The sequence below is a fragment of the Aethalodelphis obliquidens genome, unplaced genomic scaffold (assembly GCF_003676395.1).
Source record: "Aethalodelphis obliquidens isolate GAN/ISIS:26980383/991018 unplaced genomic scaffold, ASM367639v1 scaffold6, whole genome shotgun sequence".
Classification (NCBI taxonomy): domain Eukaryota; kingdom Metazoa; phylum Chordata; class Mammalia; order Artiodactyla; family Delphinidae; genus Aethalodelphis; species Aethalodelphis obliquidens.
Genome location: NW_020837950.1, coordinates 71,455,921 through 71,477,556, shown reverse-complemented (window position 1 = coordinate 71,477,556; position 21,636 = coordinate 71,455,921). Strand labels below are relative to the sequence as shown.

General features: G+C 42.8%; 1 protein-coding gene and 1 long non-coding RNA gene across 2 annotated transcripts; one reads left to right on the top strand and one right to left on the bottom strand.

Moving 5' to 3' along the window:
• Window positions 1–2,479: 2,479 nt before the first annotated feature.
• RAB33B (RAB33B, member RAS oncogene family) lies at window positions 2,480–19,430 on the bottom strand. Its single transcript, XM_027103755.1, has 3 exons — window positions 19,162–19,430; window positions 18,647–18,944; window positions 2,480–5,284 (listed from the first exon to the last, which is right to left on the bottom strand). The coding sequence occupies exons 2-3, from the start codon at window positions 18,893–18,895 to the stop codon at window positions 4,844–4,846; spliced, it is 690 nt and encodes a 229-aa protein (XP_026959556.1). The 5' UTR covers window positions 18,896–18,944; window positions 19,162–19,430; the 3' UTR covers window positions 2,480–4,843.
• Window positions 19,431–20,694: 1,264 nt separating this feature from the next.
• Window positions 20,695–21,636, top strand: LOC113619127 (uncharacterized). The gene is made up of 2 exons (XR_003432297.1): window positions 20,695–21,234; window positions 21,565–21,636. It is a non-coding gene; the product is annotated as an uncharacterized LOC113619127 (long non-coding RNA).

Below are 21,636 nucleotides of genomic sequence, written 5' to 3'. Positions count from 1 at the left end.
TGTAAACTGGCACAGCTACCACGGAAAACAGTATGGAGACACCTCAAGAAATTAAACATAGAATTACCATACGATCCAACAACCCCACTTCTGGGCGTACAAAGGAAACAAAATCATTATCTCAAAGAGATATCTGTACTACCATATTCATTGCAGCCTTTATTCACAATAGCCAAGGTATGGAAACAACCTAAGTGCCCACTGACAAATAAATGGATAAAGAAAATGTGATACACACGTGTGCACGTGCATGCACACACACACACACAGAGGAATATTACTGTTTTTTTATATTCATTCATTTTTAAATATTTATTAATTATTTAGTTGTGGCAGGCGGGATCCTCAATGGTGGCATGCAAACTCTTCGTTGCGGCATGCAATGTGGGATCTAGTTCCCTGACCAGGGATCAAACCCAGGTCCCCCTGCATTGGGAGGTTGGAGTCTTATCCACTGCACCACCAGGGAAGTCCCTATTGTCTTAAAAAGATGGAAATCCTGCCATCTGTGACAACATGGATGAATCTGGAGGGCATCATGCTAAGTGAAATAAGCCAGACAGAAGAAGAAAAGTGCTGTATGGTATTATTCTTCTGTCAACTTCCCACTGAAAGTTCTTTCTTCTAGGCTATAACAGTAAACTGGCCACCATGGCTCCATTCCCACATAGCCTTCCCCTCACCACTGGAATTTTAGGCATAAATCTGATGGTCTCACTCACTACCTTGCTTAAATGCTTTCCTTAGTTACCCACAGTCTAAAGAGTAAAGCTCAAATGTTTTTGTGTGGCTATTCTCATTTTTGTTTCCCTTCCCCCAAAATTCCTTCTCCCCCCAAATGTGGAAATCCCGTAATTGACCTTTTCTTGGCTATTGACCTTGGGCCGGGCACCTGACCCTGGCCAGGCCACCCTAGACATTTTGACTTGGGACTGACACTCGGTCGATTTCTCTTTGGATGCCTGCAGCGTGCAAAAGCTCAGAAGCGGTTACTGGCCATGTTTTCTGCCAGGTGAACCAGAAGAGTGGAGAAATCCAATTATAAGAGAGAGAGAGAATGAAGGTGGGCAGCAAAGCTGAGCCCAGAGGTAGGAGACCAAGTCCTCAATCCCAGCTCTTCTTTGGGCCTAGTTGCATCCTTGTCCTGGAGTCTAACGTCAGACAAGTCAGACTCCTGACAATAAATCCCCCCTTGTAGACGGATGTGACCTGAGTTCCTGATACCTGCACCTACGTCAGTCCTAATTCCACTGCATATGGCGACTTGGCGGTTCAGTCACAACCTGCCTTGCTGGCTTCATCACCCAGTGTTCTGACCACCCCTTCATCTCACTGCACACTCCCTCCTCTGCATCGAAGCCACCCAATCACGCCAGTCTCTGTGCTTATCATCCTTTATATTTGCCTCTTTAGTTACATTTACCACAGTACACTGTAGAATTCCTATTTGTTTATATATTACGTTGTAAGTTCTTCAAGGACAGTCTTATTCATCTACGTAGCTCACTGCCTAACACAAATGTTTGATAAACCAGGTTATTCCAACAAATGAAGTGAATTAGTATTTGCCACACAGGCGCTAGCAAGTCTGCCCCCCAAAAGATTTGACCAACCTATTGTCTGATTATTTAAAAAGCAGTCTTTCATGAATAATGTAATTTTGTGTTTGAACAGAAGAGTAACATATATGAAATAAACTGACCAGGGAAAGTAGCACGAACTTCAGAGTCCCTAACCCTAATCCAATGCAGGGAACATGGGTTCAAGCCCTGGTCCGGTAAGATCCCACATGCCACGGAGCAACTAAGCCCGTGCGCCACAACTACTGAGCCTGCGCTCTAGAGCCGCAAGCCACAATTACTGAGCCTGTGTGCTGCAACTACTGAAGCCTACGAGCCTACAGCCCATGCTCCGCAACGAGAGAAGTCGCCCCAACGAGAAGCCTGGTATCGCAACGAAGAGTAGCCCCCACTCACCGCAACTAGAGAAAGCCCGCGCACAGCAACGAAGACCCAATGCAGCCAAAAAAAAGTCTCTAAAAACAAAACATTCTCCGAAAGAGCCTGACTAAATCAGAAATCTGAATGCAGAAATTGTAATCTTATACCTGTCACCTACTCCCTTCTCTTCCTTCTCACTTTTTACCGTTATTCATCCTGCTAAATTCTTCTACCTTTAAATATACAGATGCGAACCGCTCTTGTGACATGTGCCATTTGCACTGAAGTGTTTGTTCTTAAACAAGTTGGATTACTCAGCCTTACAAATAAAAAAGCTACCCTATCAGCTAATTTTAATACTTAGGGTTTTTTCCTGAAAAGTTCTGTAACCTTGAATGTATTTCCAAATGGGTTAGTTTTTGTCCGTTTGATTCTAATGGATTACATACTACCTGGAAGCCAGAGGAAAACCAGAGATGTGTTTGTTTGTTTTATTTTATGCTCAACCTAGTAACCAAACGAAAATAAACCACAATTTCTTTATGCCAAAGCTGGTTTATTGAACTTCATGAGGGTAAAGTTACAGTGATGCTATTCCATAAGAAAATTATTTAACTCTAGTTTAGATTTCATGAGGAAATGTACTAGCAATACACTGTCAATACAGCATTGTCACGAATAGCTAACTTCACTAGAATCTGATTCGTTTCCTTTGGTGTTCTCAAATTATGACTTTTCCAAAACATATCTGAGGTTTTCAACTAAAGGTCACAGTTAAAATAAATTCATACAGGAGTTACAAAATGTGTGATTTGTGCTTTAAAAATTAATAATTAGTTGTTTGATAGCCACCATTTTGTAAGTGATTTCTCAATAGTCTGTGTTTTATAAATATTCTGGAAAATATCTAAAAGCTTTACCCCATTCAACTGATCAGTATGTTCTTTTTAAAAGTAAAAACAAATGTAGAAAAAATTAAAACAATAAATCACTACAAATGGGATACAAATATTTTAAAATAAATATTAAAGTGAAAAAATAAGTCCTTTTACAGAACTTTAAAGGATACTTACTACTAACTTCTTACAAAAAGAAATAAAGTTAAATTACCTTTTTAAAAACATGAGTAATAACAGCACTGAAAAAAAAAGTGCTTGGAAAGTCTGTAAACTTTCTTCCCCCACTTTAGAAAATGTTTTGATAAGCAATAAACAGATTCCCTTCTTTAAAAAACTGTTCCGCCCATGACAATTATAACAGCTGTCATTGTTTTACTATAAAAATAGTTGCAAATCAACACTAATTTAGACAAAGTCAAACCATTTTTAATTCTACCATGATAAGAAAAATGGATTAATCTTCTTAAAAGCAAACAAAGCCAATTTGTTTTTCCTTAAGCTCTAATGTTTAAAACAGAATAATTATTTCCTGTAATTATTACTTTCCATTAGTTCATTTAATAGAATTATCTTGTTTTCATAAGTAAATTATCCAGTCAGGACCACCATCATGATTACACAAAAAATCCTAAACTAGATTACATCACATATTTAAATGGTTTCCCACATTCTAAAAATATTTTAAGTATAATCATCTTTTGGCTTAATTTCCTCTAAAATTATTAAGTTCAGCAATCTTTCAGAATTAGTCAATGTGCACACTTCAGATAAAGTTCATGGCTTACATTCCATTCACATAATAGCTTCACATGCAAGCTTACTATTTCCTATGTGCAAAGTCTTAAATTCAAAATAAAAGTAATTAGGCTAAAAAAACTTTTTGAAATATTCTTTCTACCACCAAGGGATAGACTAGATATTTTTCAATATCTAATTTATTTTTTATACTGAGGAGGAGCAGTTTGTTGTGACCATAAAAATTTAAAGATTTAAACAACAGAAGTACTGTAATGTACTATTACAGAAATAAAATGTAGACTCAGAGCAATTACAGGTATGCCCTCAGAGTTACAATCCAAATGGAAGATGATTTGTTTATTCAGCCTTTAGGCATTAAATTGATTGGGGGCCGGGGGAGAGCAAGAGATACTATGTCTGACACACAGCTTGACCAAAAGCCAGGAATAGGTCTTTTGTGGTAGCCAGGAACCATGTTTAGCTATTTTCCCCCAAATTACATCTCCTCAAATCTTTCAATTAGTTTTTCAATGTTTAAAGGTATCAAAATAAAGTATAAAGCACCTTACTATCTGATTTACTTTTGCATAATGTGTAGAGTTTAGTAAGAAAACAATTCAAATTACTCTTTTAAAAATAACAATGATTTTTTTATTTGTAGACCTGATTGATAGTGATTTGAAATATTAAGCATCTAGAACTGTTGGAAAGGTCACTCTTTATGGACTGAGAACCAGAAAACATTCTAGGCTCTCTCCTTCCACTGGAACTAAAGTCTTGGCTCTAAAATGTACCAATAATAATGCATTTAAGTACATTAATAATACAAAGAAAGAACTCTAGGGAGAGGCAAATACCAGTTTTTATCCTATTGAGAACACTTCCCATTCAAAGCACATACGAGTAAGTATACTAAACCCTTACTATATTTTTTCAATTGCAGGAACACAGGATTAAACAATCACTGACTCTTAAAATCCCATCATACTCTCATTTGAAGCCTCCTCATGGGGCTCTCAATGGAAAGATGTTCTGATTCATCCTAACTCTGCTTCACTTCAACCTCTGAAAACTAACTTTTTCCTTGTGTTGTCGCAGTGACAAACTTGATGAAGTAGATACAAAATACAAAAATAAGCATGACGATGATAAACAGTAAAGTGTCAGGATGCTCCATGATATCTGAGATTAAATTCTATGACTTATCACTGTCATACTTCGAAAGTATTTCTTTAGTCAAAATCAGATTGTACAATAAAGACTGATTTAGCACCAGCACGTCACTGCAGGCTTTGGTTCAGGCTTCAGGGTAATTCCGTTATCAGGGGGTTGACTAAGCATTAACGGTTTATGGCTCTTCAGCTTATGAGCCAAGGTCATAAATATAGCTTCCACATGGTCATTATCATTGGGGTTTTTAGCAGAGGTTTCAAACAAAGGCATACTGTATGTGTCAGCAAATTTTTGTGCCAAGTCTGTGGGTACCTGAATGGCACTCCTCAAGTCACATTTATTCCCAACAAGAATCCGTGGTATGTCGCTGGCTAGCAAATGCTGTTTGCATTCTTCTATCCAAGATGGCAGGCTATGAAAACTCGCCATGTTGGTCATATCGTACACGAAGACAACAGCATGTACGTTTCTGTAGTAGTGCTGGACCATGCTCTTTCTGAATCGTTCTTGTCCTGCTGTGTCCCATAACTGGATCTGGAAGTGGGGGAAAAAAAGAGGAAAACTGAAAGTTTCATTCCAATTATACATACAGAAAACTTTAACCACCTTTGCATGGTCTTTCCTACTTCTTCACTTATACTACTTTGCTCCCTTCCATGATGCCTTTTCAGTGTTATTTAAGGGATCCAAATGTCATGATACTAGTCTAGTTACCTCATCATTAATGCAAGTGTCAGAACAAAGACTTCAATCTAGCACTTTAATTTCAGTAAATCAAGTTTGTTTAGAAAAATTATACCTCAAAAATTGATTTTAGGGTTTCCCTGGTGGCGCAGTGGTTGAGAGTCCACCTGCCGATGCAGGGGACACGGGTTCGTGCCCCGGTCCGGGAAGATCCCACATGCCACGGAGGGGCTGGGCCCGTGAGCCATGGCCGCTGAGCCTGCGCATCCGGAGCCTGTGCTCCACAACGGGAGAGGCCACAACACTGAGAGGCCCGCGTACCGCAAAAAAAAAAAAAAAAAAAAAAAAAAAATTGATTTTAAAACGCTAAGAGAAACAGATACCAGGTTTTAACAAACATGTGAAGTGTCTAATTCCTGCAAATTTGGTTACAATATGCCCTTCGCTACATTTCACTCATCTAATTTAAAATAGTAGACTTAGGATAGATGTGAAAAGTCATGAGATCTAGCCCCCAAATAAATATATATATATATATATATACACACATACACATCCTATAAAATCCAGGCCCCTTTGAAAATTTTAAATGAATAGGAAATCACTTATCTATCCTAAACATCTCTACCAATAAAAATATTCCAATACCTCCTAATGGAAATATGGGGGAGTTGGGGAAAATGATATCTGAAATAAAATAAATAAATAAATAAAAATACATAGGAATTTCTTGGCATTAAAAAAAAATCTTAAAAAAAAAAAAGACAGAGCATTTGGCACATGCCTTTTGCACTTCTCTCACCACACCCGTTCTGCCTGGAATGGAATATCATGCTGGGAGGCTCAGCAGCCACTTTATAAGCATGAAGAAGAAAGCCACACACAAGAACGACAGAGCAGAAGTCTAGCATAGATAGAATACTGCTGACGGCGTACCACCGTACAGGCTGCTGCCCCTGGTCTCCTTATTACACGAGAAAAATAAAACCTTACATGGTTAAATCACCATAGTTGAATTTCTCTTACATGTAGCTCAGTGCTATCCTAAAATTATTTGCTATGTACACTGTTCAAAACCTTTACCGCTTACAGTCGCATTTACTCAGGAAAGTACAGGTTCTGCCTTGATGCACTCCTAGAGACCACTTCACAAAGTACGTTGTTAAAAAATACCCACTCTGTGATGTAAGCAACACAGTTGACAGATGGGCCATAAAGACTCAGTATCAAATAAATCAGAGGTAGAAGCAAACAGTTGTCAGCAAATTAAGAACTAATAACATCTAAGACTCTTTAAATCAACAAAAATTTATTAAATACCTACTGTGTATCCACCCGTAGGTTACTTACACCACTAGGCCTTTGCCTCCTCAACAGTAAAAGTAAAATTTAGTTTCAGACCCTATAAAATAAGCATTCATAGACTAGCTACACTAACTACGCAAAGAACTAATAAAGTAAATTATTATTTTTTAAAAATACAACTTTCCTTTTTAAGAAAAATACTTTTTTTTAATCCCAATTAACATGTTAAGAATAAAAACACTCAGCATACAACTAAAACTGTTTCAAGCTATAGATGTCAGAATTTATTGCAAAGCTACACGGTGTACTATCAGCATACGATTAGAAATACAGATCAGTGGAACAGAACTTAGAGTCCAGAAATAAACCCATATCATCTATGGCCAATTGATTTTCTACACGAGTCCCAGGACAATTCAGTGAGGGAAAGCACAGACATTTCAATGAATGGGGCTGGGCCAACATGCAAAAAATGAAGCTGGACCCCTACCTCACACCATATACAAAAATTTATTCAAAATGGATGAAAGATCTAAATTTAAGTTAAAACCATAAAAATCTTAGAAGAAAACATAGGGGTAAATATTTGTGACCTTATATTAGGCAATGGTTTCTCAGCCATGACACCTAAAGCAGAACCAACAAAAGAAAAAAATAGATAAACTGGACTTCATCGAAATTAAAAATGTGCTTCAAAGGGCATTATCATGAAAGTGAAAAGACAGCTCAAAGAATGGGAGAAAATATCTGTAAATAATACATGTGTTAGGGGTCTAGTATTCAAAATATTTAAGACCTCTTACAACTCAATAATAAAAAGACACATAACCCAATTAAAAACATCGGCAAAGGATGTGAACAGATGTTTCTCCAAAGAAAATATACAAATGTTCAATAAGTACACGAAAAGCTGCTCGACATCATTAGCCATCACACAAATGCAAGCCGATAACAAGTGTTTGCAGAAACGTGGAAAAGTGGAACTCTCATGCGTTGCCGGTGGGGATGTAAGTGCAGCCACTTTAGAAAAGTTTGGCAGTTCCTCAGCAAGTTAAACAGAATTTTACTTATCCATAAAAAGGAATGAAGGTCCAGTGGTTGAGACTTCGCCTTCCAATGCAAGGGGTGCGGGTTTGATCCCTGGTTGGGGAGCTAAGATCCCACATGCCTCGTGGCCAAAAACCCAAAAAACATAAAACAGAAGCAATAGTGTAACAACTTCAATAAAGACCTTAAAAAAAAACCAAAAGGAATGAAGTGCTGACACCTGCTACAACAGGGATGAGCCTCCAAAGTATGCTGAGGAGAAACCAGACACAAAAGGTCACATTTCTATGCTTCCACTTTTATGAAACATCTGACATAGACAAACCCATAAAGACAGAATACAGACTGGTCGTTGCCAGAGGCTGGGGAATGGGGAGAAACTTTAATGCGTGAGGGCTCTTACTTGGAGTGATGGCAATATTTTGAAACTAGATAAAGGTGGTGGTTGTACAACATTATGAATGCACTGAATGGCTCACTTTAAAATAGTTACTTTGATGTTATTTGAGTTTCACTTCAACAAATTAGGGGAAAAAGAGAGAGAGAGAGAGACAGTTGCCCTAGGACCCAGCAATTCCACTCCTAGGTGTATATCCAAGAGAACCGAAAAGATATGTTCACACAAAAGCTTGTACACAAATGTTCATAGCAGCATTGTTCATAATAGCTAAAAGGTGGAACCAACCCAAATGTCCACCTACTTATGAATGGATCAATAAAATGTATGTCCATATAATGCAACATTATTCAGCCATAGTAAGGAATGAAGTACTGACGCATGCTACAACATGGATGAATCTTGAAAACATTATGCTGAGCCAAAGAAGCCAAGACACAAAAGGCCACACACTGTAAGATTCCATGTATATGAAATGTCCGCTATATGGCAAGTCCCTCAAGACAATAAGTAGACTAGTGGTTGCCAGGGTCTGAGGGAATGGGAGGAATGGGGAGTGACTGATCATGGGTATAGGGTTTCTTTCTGGGGTGATGAAACGTTCTGGAGTTAGACAGTGATGATGTTACCCAGGCTTGTGAATATACTAAAAACCACTGAATTGTATATTTTCAAATCTTAAATATCTCAGTTTTTTAGAATGAGAAAACAAAACCCACTTCAAACCATCTCTTTAACATTCAGAAAGAGATTTGGGGAATAATTTGGATGACCTACATAAAAGCTGTCCAGAGAAATTGGAACAGATCTTTTCCCTTTTAGTAACATTCTTGCAGCTCAGGTATTCAAAAATCATTTCATCGATGGATACAAATGAATCTATATACAAAACAGAAATAGAGTCACAGATGACAGATGTATAATAGAAAACAAACTTTGGTTACTAAGGAGGAAAGCGGGGGGCAGCGGGGAGGGATAAATTGGGAGATTTGGGCTGAAACAGACACACTACTATATATAAAAAGATAACTAATAAGAACCTACTGTATAGCACAGGGAACTCTACTCAATGCTCTGGAATGACCTATATGGGAATAGAATCTAAAAAAGAGTGGATACACGTATAATAGATTCACTTTGCTGCACAGCAGAAACTAACACAACATTATAAATCAACCATATGCCAATAAAAATTAATTTTAAAAAATCATTTCATCGATGAAGAATGATTTATAATGTTTTAAGCAGAGTATATTTTTAAGTTAAAAGAATAATAAAAAACATACAAAAAGGAAATATATCAAAACATTAACAATGGTTGTCTTTAAGGCAATGTCCCCCTTTATTTCTACTTTTCTCTGTTTTCCACAACAAACATACATTTTTTCTATTTGTTTTAACAAACTAAAGTTTAAAAAAAAATTATGCTGAATTTAGACCTGCCTCAAAGAACCGTAGAAGTCCTCAATAAATGCAAGTGGTGATGATTAGGATGTTTATCCCTAAGAAAACCACTTGCTTGTTTTAGGCTAGGATTGACTCAGCATAACCCTCTTCCCATCAGTCCTGCTCAAAACATTCTAACCATATCAAGACTCCCAGGAAACAAGAAGTCGTAAATAATAACTCTGCACACTTTATCGGAGAACCGTAAAAGTAAATACTATGTTAAGTGAGGCACTTACGAAGAAGTACAGCTGTCTCTCAGTATCCATGGGGGATTGGGTCCAGCACCCCCCAAATACCAAAATCCACGTCTGCTCAAGTCCTTTATATAAAATGGCGTAGTGCTGGCATTTAACCTACACACATCCGAATACTCTAAGTCATCTCTAAATTACTTATAATACCTAATGCAAAGTAAATGCTATGTGAATACTTGCCAGTAGTGGGCAAATTCAAGGTTTACTTTCTGGAACTTTCCGGAATTTTTTTTCCTCAACTATTTCCCCATGGATATATTTGCCCCTGGAGGGCCGAGTGTATCTAAAAGGAAGCTTCAAAATTTCACTCACCGAATTGCTAGAACCAGTGAAGGCATGGGACACAGACACACTGTCATGCTGCCTGCTGCCTTTCAGGTCTGCACAGGACACTGAGGTGAGGGCTAGCGGGCTGTGGAAGGAGCAGTGAGAGACCCGGCAAAGAAAGGACAGGACAACTAATAAAAACTGTCAGCCACAGAAGGCTAGAGAAAGCTTTGACTGAAAGAGAGAGACACATATAGATACCCAGTGGGGAACAAACCTCACGATAACCTAGAAAAATCTTGAGCGTTAGCTATGAGTGGAGTGGTTCACAATGCTTAAAAAAAAAGAGAAAATGACACTGGAACCTAAGGAAGTGACATGCTTTTGTCCTGGGAAATATTAAGTTAGGAAGTATTTTCAAAGCAATTTTCCCAGTTTAATACTTAATATCTTAAGAAAGAAAATGGCTCATAGGTGGTTCTACAAGATATTACTCCCATTTTAAACATTATGAAGGTAACATAAAATATACATTAATAATATTTCATGAATCTCTACTTTAAATTCCAATATCAAGTTCCAACAAAAATGACAACCTAATTGCTAAATACTAAGGGCAGAGTCTTTTTTTTTTTTTAATGTCTATTCAATGCTTTGCCCAGTTTTAATTATTTCTTTTTATTATTGATAAAGTGTGTGTGTGTGCGTGTGCATGTACACATATAGATTCTGGACACTAGACCCTTGTCAGGTATATGATTTGTAAATATTTGCTCCCATTCTGTAGGTTGTCCTCTTATTTTCTTTCTTTCTTTTTTTTTTTTTTTTTAATAAATTTATTTATTTTTGGCTGCATTGGGTCTTCGTTGCTGCGCGCAAGCTTTCTCTAGTTGCGGTGAGTGGGGGCAACTCTTCGTTGCCGTGTGCAGGCTTCTCACTGCGGTGACTTCTCTCGTTGTGGAGCACGGGCTCTAGGCATGCGGACTTCAGTAGTTGTGGCACGCAGTCTCAGTAGTTGTGGCTCGCAGGCTTAGTTGCTCCGCGGCATGTGGGATCTTCCTGGACCAGGGCTCGAACCTGTGTCCCCTGCATTGGCAGGCAGATTCTTAACCACTGCGCCACCAGGGAAGTCCCAAAGAGCAGATTCTTACTGTTCATGAAAGCTCTTTTTAGTAGTTTTATGACCAAAATGAGAAATGACCTGGCTAAACTGATTTAATGCTTTTTTGCTTGACTGGAAAGGATGAAGGTATCAGCCCAGACGACCTTTCTTTGTTTGATCAGCTATCAAATTTCCTCTTCCCCTGTTCTTTCAAAGAACACGTTTTTATTATTTTTGCTTCTAAGCAGCCTATATAAAAGATCATCTGGTAATTACATAAAAGCTTCTATTAACAACATCATAAGGAGCGTAAGTAACATTTCAAGAGAACTCTTTTTGCTTTGGGTATACAGAGTAAAAATATGTATATCTGATGTATAGATCCAAATGGCAAATTTTAAAATTTATTTTAAATTTTAGGGGTTTTTAGCTTCCCTAACAAGGAGAAGTAACAAATTTTGTGTGACTATTTGAAAGGAATACTTCAAGGGAAGAACTGAATTATAGCCTAATGAAAGGAATAGGAAGAGAGTAAGCAGGGAGAGAAAGGAAGCCAGAGCTGGGAGCCCTGGGTTGTAAATTCCAGCACTGCCATCTCCACATCACCACCACAGTTTAGGGATGGGCATGTGTCACAATCCCCAATCAGAACCACGGAGTCTCCATTGCAGAACTGGTGTTGGAACTGGCAGAAAGAGAACTTTACTTCCGGGATTCCAGTTATGTGAAACAATAAATTTTCATTTTGCTTTGTTACTTTGAGTACAGAGTTCTGACACAGACTCTAAAGCAAAAGATCTTGATTACTGATTAAAGATTCCTGGAAAGTAAATAATTCTACACATCTCACCACCTGAGTACACACACCAACGCTGCCACCTTCAAAGACGAGGTACAAGAACCACAGGCTTTTGCAATCAGGCTGGAAGGAGAATGGGCCTCCGGCCTGGTTCCAGGGACACTTCAGACAGTAGAACGGCTTGGGTCTGTGAAAATGAGTATTGCTTGTACCATACAGGCCTCACCAAACCACTGCAATACAGAATCTCTGTCAGACTAGACCCAAACCTCCTAAAGTTTTCTGAGCTAAGGAGTCACAAATTAAGGTTCTTTTTAGGGTACCCCAACAGTTAATATTCTCATTCTCCGAATTCCAATGCAAATCAAATCAAGAGGACCAATTTGGTATCTCCCTAACCACCATCACCACGTTTTTTGTTTTTGTTTTTTTTTTACGCGGGCCTCTCACTGTTGTGGCCTCTCCCGTTGCGGAGCACAGGCCCCGGATGCGCAGGCTCAGCGGCCACGGCTCACGGGCCCAGCCGCTCGGCGGCATGTGGGATCTTCCCGGACCGGGGCACGAACCCGCGTCCCCTGCATCGGCAGGTGGACTCTCAACCACTGCGCCACCAGGGAAGCCCCATCACCACGCTTGAAGATGAATTATCAATTTAATTCTAGTAAGGTAAGGTATGAGATGATGTCTTATACAATATGCTTTGACTTATAAACATTAGATTACTTTTAATAAAGATCACGACAGAACAATGGAGAAGCGGAAATAATCTGATGTACCTTTGGCTTCAGCATTCACTGCATATCATCTTCATCGCGCCGTGACACAAAGCTCTACTCCGCTCCCTGTGCATGTTAACCAAATCGGGCATTTCGTTCTCATCTATCTATGCTCTCCAGCTTCAACTTCATATTCATGATTATCTCCTCCAATTCCACACTTCTAGCTGCGAATGTGACATTTCCATTTGAGTACACCACCATCTCAACAAAGAAATGACTAGGAAAAAACTTTTTACGGAGCCTCTCAAAATTCCATCTTCCACATTGTATTTCTCATCTCTACTGAAGGCATACCTACCTCCAGTCAACCAGACCCACACCCTCAGCCATGTGAGTCCTTTCATCACCAAAAGCCAGTTACTGAAGCCTTTGGCTTTATCATCAAAATGCCTCTCTTACCGCCTCTTTCTTTCACTAGCTTCCCTTATACACGCCGAGTCGGATTTCCAGAGCAGCCTACCAATGGATCTGCTGCCACCAAGTAGGCAGCACTTATCCAAGTCCTGCATAGTTTAGAAACTGAGCCACACACTGGAAGACGTCTACGGGGTTATCAGACACACGCCCTGTCCTGAGCAAGACGGAGTAGACCTAATAGAAGAGGTGGAGGGGTTCTCTGGTGGCTCAGTGATTAAGAGTCCGTCTGCCGATGCAGGGGACATGGGTTCGTGTCCCAGTCCGGGAAGATCCCACATGCCGCGGAGCGGCTGGGCCCATGAGCCATGGCCACTGAGCCTGCGCGTCTGGAGCCTGTGCTCCACAACGGGAGAGGCCACAACAGTGAGAGGCCCGCATACCGCAAAAAAAAAAAAAAAAAAAAAGAGGTGGATGCATATATAGAACAATGAGGAAAGAGAGAGAGTTTAAAGGCGCAGGTAAGGTGCTAAAGGAAGCTGATAGAAGGAAGAAATAGAATTGAGAATGAGAGGCAGGGAGATTCCTAATACAGACACACTGAGTTGAATAAGGAAGAATTACATGTGGTGAAATATGGAAAGGGGGGATATTCCAGGCAAATAGTGGGAAATGTAAGAGGAAAACATAGGGATCAGGAAATAATTGGCTGGACTATAGGGTACTTGAAGGAAATTAATGGGGAAAAAATGTTAAGTTAGAAAAGAAGTCTGGAGCAAGAGAAGGAAGGCCTTATGTTCATTTTAAAAGTTGGAACTTTACGAAATAATGGAGAAACTCAGAGCATCTTGAGGCAGGGGAGATTACTCTCCCCAAAGTGCTACACTCAGCTGGCATTTGGCAACAATGTTCCAAACAGATTAATTGAGGACTGGGGTTGGGTGAAGTTGAGCTGCTGCAACAGAGCAGAGGGTAGAAAAGATGAACTAGGATTCCGAAGGAAGGGTGAATGAGAGAAATCATCCAGGTAGAAAACTAAGTGGATTTAGGGAGCAAAGGAGAGAGGCGAGGCCTCCGGGATGAGGGTAACACCAGGACCACCTAGGTCACGTCGAGAAGAAACAGCAGAGGCAGATTTGACCGGGACGAGGAACTCACTTCGGAACTTTGAGGGGAGGGAGCGATTATCCAAATAGCCACGTCTACAAAACAACAGGAAACGCAGAATGACAGATGAGGAGAGAGGTCTGCGCCAAACAAAGATTTGGAAGTTATCCTCATAGAAGTGACAGGCGGAGTCAAGAGACTTCCAAAGGAGAGGATGTAGATAGAAAAACAGGTCACGGGGCAGATCGAGTCTCTCTCAGGATTCATCCTCAGTCGCTGCCACATTTATCTTCCTAGAACACTTGGACGTTTTTGCCACACACACAAAATCAAGCTACATCCTAGCTGTTTTCCAAACTCTTCAGAAACGTTGCTACCAAAACCTTCGCAGTCTTCTCACTTGCCACTTGCCCACGGGAACCTTTAACCCTCCTGGAGCATCCTGCTGGCGTTCCCCATCAAAATCTCCCTCCAAGTGAGAACGATTCTTCCACCAACAACCAAACCAATAACTTGGCACTCACCTACTGCCTGATTTTGCTAGTCATCTTTTTTCATTTTTTGTGGTACGTGGGCCTCTCACTGCTGTGGCCTCTCCCATTGCGGAGCACAGGCTCCGGACGCGCAGGCTCAGCAGCCATGGCTCACGGGCCCCCGCTCCGCGGCATGTGGGATCTTCCCAGACCGGGGCACGAACCCGAGTCCCCTGCATCGGCAGGCGGACTCTCAACCACTGCGCCACCAGGGAAGCCCTGCTAGTCATCTTTCTAGGTATATAAATCTCACCCCTACCTAGGACAGCAAATCATCTACGGAGTATATCAGGGTCAGCAAACTTTTTCTGTGTGTCTTAGCTTTGCAGGCCTAACAGTCTCTACCACAACCACTGCTCAACTCTGCCACTGTTGTGCAAAAGCAAGCACGATATGTAGACAAATGAGCCGAGCTGTGTTTCCACACAACTTTATTTAGGGGCACTGAAATTTAAATTTCATGAAATTTTCACTTGTCATGAAATCTTATTCCTTCGACTTTTTTCCCCCCAACCATTTAAAAATGTAAAAATCGGGACTTCCTTGGTGGTCCAGTGGCTAAGACTCCGTGCTCCCAATGCAGGGGGCCTGGTCAGGGAACTAGATCCCGCATGCCGCAACTAAGAGTTCTCAGGCCGTAACTAAAAGCTCCTCCCGCATGCCGCAACTAGAAGATCCCGCGTGCTGCAACTAAGACCTGGCGCAGCCAAATAAATCAGTTTATTTTTTTTAAATGTAAAAATCATTCTTAGCTTGCAGGCCATATAAAAACAGGCAGCGGTGCACAGATGGTTACTGGACTTATTGTGGCGATCATTTCATAAAGTATGCAAATATCAAATCACTGTGTAGTACACCTGAAACTAACATAATATTGTACGTCAACCATATTCCAACTTCAAAAAAACTAACAGAAAAACAAATTAAAAAAACAGGCAGCAGACCGTATTTAGCCCTCAAGCATGGTTTGCTGATCCCTGCACTGAATCATAATTCTTTGTGCCTAACAAAATGTCTTCTTTCCAACAATTACTCATTAAATGTTTGACCAATGGGGCAGGAAGTCCTGGTTGCTTTCCTTTAGTTAATATTAACGTGGGAAAATTGCATATCCCTACAAATAACAAGTAAGCTATCTCAAAGTTCAAATAGGAACTGAAGATCCCTAGTTGAGAAAGAGATTAAATCCAACACTAGGCTTTAATGGTTCTGTTGGTGTCTGCCGTCGTCACACACTGATACGAAAGGGGTACGGCTATGAGGATACACACACAAGGAAGGAGCATAAGGATTAGAGCCTCGATTTGAAAATCAGATGTATTTTTATTGAAGGAGTTAATTTTATAATTTTATTTAACTTCCAAAATTCTGCAAGCAAGATCTTACTCTTCCAATTATACATATATAGCACTTAGGACAGACTAACACATATAGACTTAATTACATTTCGTAAAACATTTTAAGTGATTCTGAAATAGCACTGCTGGAAGACATGCTCTCTGAAAAATTTCCAGGCCACAAAACATTTAACACAGTATCTCACTTAGCTAATCCCAGTAGCTAAGCCTTCGATGTTACGCACTGGACATATTTTATATACTTTTAATATGCTGTAAGTATCTCTTAAATTTGCACCTGATTCATCTGTGATCTTAAAGTATAAATGGCAACCCGGAGGCAGGTAAAGGGCCACTGAACCCCAGCTCCTCCCTTGCCTCCATCCCCTCTATTTTGTTATTATCCTGCTTCCATGTGAGGGGAATTTCTCTTCCCTTCAGCTGTGTGCCTATGCCCTGCTCTATCTCTGTTTCACTCTCTGGTTGTGCAGCTGCAGAACTGATGGTGCCAAAGAGAAAAAGTGATGTTAAACCACCAGGGAAGAAGAATCTTCTTAAGATGACCAACTATGGAGCCAGGTGCCTTATATACGTTCTCATCTATCCCTCATATTAGCCTGATGTGGTACTATTATCCCAATTTTTCAGATGAGAAAACAGTCTCCGAAAGATTAAGGAAACTGCCTAGCGACTAGAGTAACCAACCACCCCGGTTTGCCCGAGACGGAGGGAGCTCCTGGGAATGTGGGACTTCACTTTTAAAATTGGGACAGTTTGGGGCAAAGCTGATCATCTACTAAGGACACACAGCCCTTTCATAGGTTCAGATTTGAGCCAGGTCAGTTGGGCGCCAAAGCCCATGCACTTTTTCTCAGAACTCCTTCTTCTCCCAAACAAACTCCCTCTCAAACCTCAGAAAGAAGTCCCACTACTTTCCTCCCCTAAAGGTTCCTGGGCCCAACTTAATTCTGATGTTAAAGAGCCTCTTATTCTGCTTTTTCTTTGCAATGTATACAAATCTTTCTTAACTCACTAATACGGTGCACCCAAAGGACCACCACTCACAGCTTGAATGGGACAATGAAAAATTAAAGTGAAGATTAAAAGGCAGGGGCTTCCCTGGTGGTGCAGTGGTTGAGGGTCCGCCTGCCGATGCAGGGGACACGGGTTCGTGCCCCGGTCCGGGAAGATCCCACATGCCGCGGATCGGCTGGGCCCGTGAGCCATGGCCGCTGAGCCTGCGCGTCCGGAGCCTGTGCTCCGCAACGGGAGAGGCCGCAACAGTGAGAGGCCCGCGTACCGCAAAAAAAAAAAAAAAAGATTAAAAGGCAAAAGGGCCTACAGAAGACTGACGTCTTTTCAACCCTATTTCTCCTTTACTATCATTAGCAGTAAAACCCCTTTGGGGGTGGGAAGGTGAGGCAGTGGTTAGGCAACTAAAAAATAAATTGTTTGTGCCTCAAGGATGTGAGGATGGGAATGAAGTGAGCCTATTTTTTCCCCATGGGGGACTGAGGTAAAGATGAACATCCTAATTTAAAGTGAAAAAATAAATGCAGTATAAGGAAGGCAGAGCAGTTCCTCGGGTCCACGTGTTTTAAGGGATGGTATCAGCAGGTAGCTGAGGGGTTAGTGGTGGCTCAGACTCAAGAAGTGTGTCTAAGGATTACATCATCAGGAGGCCTCAGCCCTGTCACTGATCCTTATTCTCCAACGTCCCCATTGCAACCCCTCAGAACCCCAGGCTTGGCCTTGGGCTTACTACCTTCTCCATTGTTACTGTGTCTCCAGTCTCGGGAACCACCAATAAGACTTAAAGAAGACTTGAAAGCGGGTGGCACTGAGAATGTGCTCTGGCAACCCAAGTAGAAACCAAGTACAAATTACAGAATGTTTCTGCAGGAAAACAGGTTCTTCTCAACAACTCAGTGTCATACCAAAACTACTGTAACAAAACTGTATGCAAAAGAAGATCTAAGTACTTCCTCAAAGGCAAAGGGGCATTACTTCCACAGTACCTAGGGCAGTGCTAACATGAATGTTTAACAAATAGTATTTCCTAAATGAACTTCCCATGCTTGAGAAATTTCACTGTTTTTCCTTCGGTTTTACTTCACTAACTCCCAGCATGTGAGACACAGCCCATGAGTCAGTGGATACGCCCTACACTCTGGCTACTCAATGTGTCGTCCACAGACTAGCTGCATCTGCAACACCTGAGACATGACCGAATTAGCATTTGTATTTACTTAAAAAAAAAAAAATCCCCAGGCAAATCTCATGCACATCAAAGTTGGAGAAGCACTGCTTTAGAAGTTTGCTATATACAGATCCTTCCAATCCCCAACTCCCATCTCCACACCAGCGTCTGAAAAGATGGAGCGCACGCCCCGCACCGGGCCAGCAATTAACCCACGCAGCGGTTGGGACCCTTGTCATCCCCGGGACAGCCTTCCTCCTTGACAGTCTGTCATCCGCTCACCTTGATACGCTCCCCATCAATCTCCACCGCTCGTTCTCGGAAATCCACCCCGATAGTAGCCTCGGTGCGGTCGGGGAAGCGGCCGGCGCAGAAGCGGTAGGTCAGGCACGTCTTGCCCACATTGGAGTCGCCAATCACGATGATCTTGAAGATGCGGGAGCGAGCCGGAGGCAGAAACCCTGAGGCCCCTGACATCGCACCGCTGGATGAGAAGCTCGCCTCGAGCGACGACTCCATCTCCGAAGCCATTCTCCTGCCCCGCCCCAAACCGAGGCGGAGGAAAGGAGACGCAGAGAGGCTGGGAGATTACGCCACCGTCGGCGAGCTCGCCCAGTCCGCGGGCTCCGTCGCTCAACGTTCCGGGAGCCACCGCCCTCCGGGCCGCCAGCGCGCGTGCGCACCTTCCCGCCCCACCCCGCCCCGCGCAGGTGTGGCGTCCCCCCAGACCAGCCTCGCCGACCCTCCCGCCCGGCCCGCGGCTCCACCCCGGCGTCACTCAGGCCTGCGCCGTCTACCTGGGAAGGGACGGGGCCTGTCGGGGGCTTGAAGGTGGCGCGGAGGGCCAGCTGCCGAGAGGCCGAGCAGAGCGCCCCAGGCCCGGCACCCTGGCTGGCCGGGCCCCGCCACGTCCAAGGCTCCCGCCCCCCGGAGGAAGCCGCGCGAGCACTCTGGGGGCGGGGAGAGAAAGACTGCTGAAGGGAAGGAGGTGCCACCAGGCACTCTCTCGCGAGAGGGCCGAAGAGCCGTTTCGGCGGGGGCGTGTGCCTGCTGAGGACGTGTAAGGTCTCCGGAAGCTTCGGGCGTCGCGTTCGGCGCTCTCACCGATGTATCGGTGGGGCTTCCCCGGACCTGGAGGTGGAGGCGGGTTCCCTTGGCTTGCAGCTGGGGGCCGACTGCTCTCCCTGCCTCCTCCGGGCTCTCGGGACCGCGGGCGTTGGGACAGTGACAGGGGCTGGGGAGGTGGAGGGCTGGGGGGTGTGAGGCTCCGCCGGAGGCCCGCCGGGCGCGGGAAGCCGTTAGAAGCGAGCGTCGGGCCGCGCGGAGCTTAAGTCTTGGCAGGAGCATGGCTGTCAGTGAGCGGGCGGGAGTTGGAGGCCGCCCGCCGCTTCCGCGCGGAGGCTTTCGTTAGGCGCGGGGCACCGGCCCAAGAGGTAGAGCAGGTGGACCCTTTGGCGGCATTGAACCCGAGAGCTGGTACTAGACGGCCTCTCTGGTGAGAGTAAAATCCACTGTGCCTTGGGCTTCCCTGGTGGCCCAGTGGTTGAGAGTCCGCCTGCCGATGCAGAGGACGCGGGTTCGTGCCCCGGTCCGGGAGAATCCCACGTGCCGCGGAGCGGCTGGGCCCATGAGCCATGGCCGCTGAGCCTGCGCGTCCGGAGCCTGTGCTCCACAGCGGGAGAGGCCACAACAGTGAGAGGCCCGCATACCGTAAAAAAAAAAAAAAAAATCCACTGTGCTCTAGTTGTGCCTTCGTGCCTGGGTGACGGTAGTGGAGCCATTAAGTATTACTGAGCGCACACAGAAGTTCTCTAGATCCATATATCCGAGGAAAACGGTAATAGGCGCGACCACCCAGCATTAAAGAAGAGTCTCTGGATCGCTGAGACTCTTCTTAGGAAACCTACATGAAGTCATAGAAAAAGTCCAAAATGTGCAACCATATCGCTTTTTGTGAGAAGTTTTGTTTTGCAAGCCACGACTGGGGTTTGGGGGTGTTTTGTTTTTTCTGTTTGAGCACATAGTTATGCCGTTTGGAAATTCAGGGACTGTGGAGAGGAGGACAGGCATGCCTTAAATAGAATGAGGGCAACAGTAGAGCACTGAAAGTCCTAGGGAAGGAGATAGACTGCTTATTTCTTAATTTATTTATTTTTGGCTGCATTGAGTCTTCGTTGTTGGGTCTTTGTTGCGGTGCGCGGGCTTCTCATTGCAGTGGCTTCTCCTGTTGCAGAGCACGGGCTCTAGGCACGCGGGCTTCAGTAGTTGTGGCACGTGGGCTTAGTAGTTGTGGCTCCCGGGCTCTAGAGTGCAGGCTCAGTAGCTGTGGTACATGGGCTTAGTTGCTCCGCGGCATGTGGGATCTTCCCGGACCAGGGCTCGAACCCGTGTCCCCTGCATTGGCAGGCGGATTCTTAACCTCTGTGCCCCCAAGGAAGCCCCTAAAGTGCTTATTTCAATAGATAAAATGAAAATGTGGTCAGAGAGAATTTGTGGTAGAACCTGAGCAAGCCACGTTGCCAGGAATTTGCAAAAGCCTTTAATATACAATAATTTCCGTTGCAATAGAAAAACTTTATACAGTTACTGATGTACCAACTTATGTTAGCCGGGGGAAAAAGTTTACACACCTGGTTGAATGTGTTTGCCAATTATATTTATTCAGTTTCCTGTTAAAAAACCAGAACATGGCCTGGAAAATCCTCATTGTTTACCTGTGACATTATTTCCATGAAGAGTAATCATCCCAGAAACTATTAGAGGCCCTTGGAATAGATGCATCTGACCTCTTCTAACTATCCCATTTAAAGGATAGCATCTGAAGGTTTAATAACAAAAAGCAGTTGAAGCATTCCAAGCTGGATAATCAGGTTAATTTCTAAGGGTGGTGAATAAAAGCATCAATGTCTCTGCATCCCAAGACCCTTGCTCTCTCTGTGTTGTATTCTGGCTTTTTTGGCTTAGCTCGTGCTAAACTGCCTTAGACATTATTTTCCTTGTCTATTTATCCGATCCTTTTCAGATCTCACATCCCAGCTCAAAAGTCTCATCTCTGGGAAGCTTTTCCTGCTTACTTCAGCTCAGAGTGTTCTTGATTTATTCTAAATCTAATAACGCTTTTTGGGGTATTGCTCATTGGGCTTTGGAACACTGTCTTTGCTGTTTAAGTTCCATGGTTATGTGCTGTGCCTTCCAACTAGATTGTCAACTCTTGACCACTGACTGAGAGCTCATTGTTACTCAGCAAACGATGAATAAATGAGTGAGAAATT

Coding starts and splice junctions, on each gene's coding strand:
- RAB33B (XM_027103755.1), bottom strand. CDS start 18,895: ATGGCTTCGGAGATGGAGTCGTCGCTCGAGGCGAGCTTCTCATCCAGC. Junction 5,285..18,646: donor TTGATGGGGAGCGTATCAAG/GTGAGCGGATGA, acceptor CCCCACTTCCAG/ATCCAGTTATGGGACACAGC.